Source organism: Crocodylus porosus, unplaced genomic scaffold (assembly GCF_001723895.1).
Source record: "Crocodylus porosus isolate Cpor-Errol unplaced genomic scaffold, CroPor_comp1, whole genome shotgun sequence".
Lineage (NCBI taxonomy): Eukaryota > Metazoa > Chordata > Crocodylia > Crocodylidae > Crocodylus > Crocodylus porosus.
In genome coordinates this window covers 5,947,410-5,951,145 of record NW_017728942.1, presented here as the reverse complement: position 1 = coordinate 5,951,145, position 3,736 = coordinate 5,947,410, and the positions used below count along the sequence as shown (strand labels likewise).

At 40.6% G+C, this 3,736-nt stretch overlaps 1 protein-coding gene across 5 annotated transcripts in view; it reads right to left on the bottom strand.

The window, feature by feature from the left end:
* PHACTR3 (phosphatase and actin regulator 3) overlaps nucleotides 1–3,730 on the bottom strand; it is a 165,607-nt gene extending 161,877 nt beyond the window's left edge. For all 5 annotated transcript variants that reach the window (XM_019548213.1, XM_019548212.1, XM_019548214.1 and 2 more), the window contains exon 1: nucleotides 3,615–3,730. In XM_019548213.1, the coding sequence (XP_019403758.1) occupies nucleotides 3,615–3,723 (109 nt within the window). In that variant the 5' untranslated portion in view covers nucleotides 3,724–3,730. The remainder of the gene's footprint in view (nucleotides 1–3,614) is intronic.
* Between the last annotated feature and the right edge of the window lie 6 nt (nucleotides 3,731–3,736).

The following is a 3,736-nucleotide window of genomic DNA, read 5'->3' as shown; positions in this document are numbered from 1 at the left end:
GGCAGCCGCACCTAGCCTCCGGATTAGAGAGCAAGGGCTTGATTTGGGAACCTCGTGAACCAACAGACCTCCTTTAGTTTATGACTTTGTGAAACAATAAAAGTTTTAAATTGAACATCCAGGTCTGAGCCTGTGCTTAATTCAGTCCTTATATAATTCGGCAGACAGGGCCACTGAGTAACTGTATCTAAAATGGGCATCAGCCAGAGCTGTGGGTACTCAGAATTTTTGCAAATAGTTTTTCAGCTGCATCTTCAGAATTGAATCTGTGAGGGATCTGGCTAGATGAGTACTATAGATATCACTTTCTGATATTGGAAAAGAAGCACTTTTTTACCCTTTATAAGGAAGAAGGGGATAGTTTTAACATCAGCATGAGCAGCTTCTGCAAAGCATTTTGCCACAGAATGATATTCAACCAAATAAGATAGCATTCAATTACAATGAGATGGTTTTCTAACACAGGGTAAGAACTTTTTCAGGGCAGTCTATTCATACTCACTTCCCTGCCTCCGTCCATTCTTTTGTCCCGTAATCTGCCAAAAGGAAGTCTGGTGGGCCAGTAATTGCATATGGAATTCTGGGCTTTTATCTCAACTGAACCCCTGATTGACTTGCCAGTGGTTCAAGCCCCAGTTGCACTGGCAGGAATATGACCTTGGGCAAGCCATGGAGCCTTGCTGTGCTTCAATCAACTCAACTGAAAAACTGAGTTAAAAAAAGAAATCCAATATTGCACCAAAACTGTCTTTCTAGAAAGAGAATTAAATGCCTCTTCATCTACATCCTCACCTGTTTGGTGTCACTGAACATACTCCTGCCTAAAATGGGCCACAAAAGACACATGCTGTAACCTGATAAGCCAAGAGGAGTAATAGTCTTTGTTTAAAAACCTTGCATTTCTCACTACTTAGAAAACATGTTATTTAACACCTGTTACAGCATTTTTTATAAGGAACCATATTCACAGTGTGCACATAGTCAAAGAAATGCACGTGTAGAGGCTGCTTGACCCTACCTGTTGTTCAGTGAAATACAGGCCACTATGGCAAAAAGCAGACAAGGATTTTGACCATCCACTGGTATCCCACATGACAGAGAAAACAGTGGAACTCAAAAATGAGAATGCCACAGAACAGACCTCAGTCAGGGTTTGAGCCACAAACAAAATCTCTCCAGAAGGAAAACCTATTTATACCTAACATTATGAATTCCCCTCCACCCCCAAAACAACTCATCCCTGAATAAATCTTATCCTTGTTCCACCAAGGTCAGTGATATTTTGGCTCATCTACCTTATAAAAGCCATTTGGTTATGTTAACGGTTCAGTGACATGAATAACTAGCCCTCAACCACCTTTCTCTAACTCTTTTTAGATGGCCCACCATCAATTCATAGAAATGATGCTTTACCACTATATTGAGTAATACCATTTTAAAGTAAACGATGTGTTTTGTGAAGCAACAGTTTGTTAAACATATTTTCAATAAGATTAATGTGATTATGACAAGTACTTCAGAAAGAAAAATCCTGAACTTCTCATACAGTTTTAGTTTGCATCAGCACATTTGCCTGCATAACTAAGTTTAAATAAAAACAAACCCTGTCCAATATCACTACTTCTCTTTTTAAATGAATAAGAAAAATACCTTTAAATCCATCTTAAAATCCTGAAAGATCAAATTAAGAACACAGTTCCAATCACCTGAGGTTAGTAATAAGACTTTAGTAGGGCTGGGGTTGGGCCATATATATGAATAATACTCTATTAAATAACCCATGTTTAAGCAGTCCTTTTGACTCAGCATCCTTAGATGACTGTGTTTTAATTTTAGACCTCTAATCTAAAATTTAACTGTTCTATTACCTGATAGGAAGGTAAGATTACTATGTAATTGAATATTCATGCTATACCATAAAAATTAGATGTAAAGGTATTGTTATCAACAATGTTGCACCATGTAGCATTCTTTGTTAAAGTGACACTCCTACACAAAATGAGAAGCATACTACATACTGTAAATATGTTAGCTAACAAGTCAGACGGGTAAATTACATGAACAAATAAATTCAGTGTCCTTGAAGGTCTCTTTAATCTATACAATGTGATGTTGCACAAAACTGTGTGTTCCCATACAAACAAACACACGCTATTGTACTGCATTTTTTGAAAAAAAGAAAGCGCTTTTCTTGCAAATTTTGTGCAGCTGCTGCAATGCCATAGGGATATTTGGCCTTAATTGTGGAATTGTTATTGAAAAATAATGTAAGGGGTTTTTTAAAATATTAATAACACTTCCTCCTTGCAGAAAGTGTATGTTTATTTTCCTTTATGTATCAGAAGGTTTCAAGAATTAGTCTATATGGTTACATTTACTGCTTCCAATTGTTTATGATTGCTTTGAAATATATAGAAAGAGATGAAATCTCAGATGATTTTCCTTTCACTAATAAACCCTGCCTTCAGAAATCAAATGGCAGAAATACACATTCCTCTCTTTCAGTCAAGATTGCCCCTTTGGGAGAAAGTCTAGCACTTCATGTTAGAGGCATCCTTTGTTCCCTTTACTTGGGGTATCTGCACAGTTGGACATCAGAGATAAATCCTCTACTGTTTCCATTTATTTCATTTTTTTATCTAGTTCCAGTGCAACAAAGGTGCTTAGAATTGTTTGATAAGGGAAATGAATCAAACTTAAAATTGTCATAATTATTAACAGTTACATTCTGCCTCAAAGGAAAGGAATGTTGGCAAGCAGACCCATCAAAGAGGGCCGGGAGCTTGTATTTAATCACTAATCTGCAAATGGACAGGGACAAAGCTATGGCCCAAAACACACTAATTGCAATGGGCTTCTCCCCCCTGGCTTCGCCAGGCTTTTGGGTCCGGCCCTACCTGAGTTCTGCATTTAAAAATCAGTACACTAGGCAGCGAGGCTCAACATATCTTGTATTGTCCCACACTGTTAGCCACACAGTTCTCAGCATCAGTTTATCATGGGTGGTATTGGTAACTCTCATAAAGAAACCTTACAACTCATACATGATGTACTGTTTATATAAACCCCGGAATCAACTGGATCTTGGCCTTTGCTTCCAGCTGCTTGCCATTAGGCGTCTCCTTGTACTCACATCACATTAAACCTATCTGGACTTTTTGAGTTGACTAAGAGAAGTCTTGGCCCTGCAAAGCCAATGTTGTTTTTCTTTTGTTGTTGTTGTCCCCCTCCCCCCAAGGTGCCCAACATTACTTTGATATTAAATTCTGGAGTAACTGAATTATTCTTCAAAGCCGAAACGACTCTCAATGAGCTGGTCTTCAGGGAGGGGGGTCCCTTGAATTTATAAACAACCTACTGCAATGAGCTATCCGCACCTTCCTCCCCCCACCTCCCTCCATAAGAAGATTAGACTCCTCTGTATGCAGCGAAAATTACCTTCTTGTAGGGGGGAAAGCATTTAATTATGACTCTGCTCCCTCCTGTCTCCATGGTGATGCCAGGAAAACAGCCTGCTCCTTTCTAGTGTAGGAGAGCGCCCCCCAGCCCTGCCCAAGGGATGAAGAGATGCCCCCCAGAGCCCGGGGGAGCCCGGGGAGGGGGCAGGCTGGTACCTGGATGCTCTCTGCCGCCGGAGCCCGCAGGGTCCGTCAGGATGCTGGGGTCACTCTGCGACCTGGCCCGGGGGAGGAAGCAGCCGGGCCCTTCCTCCGCTGCAGCCATGGGGCTGGGGCAG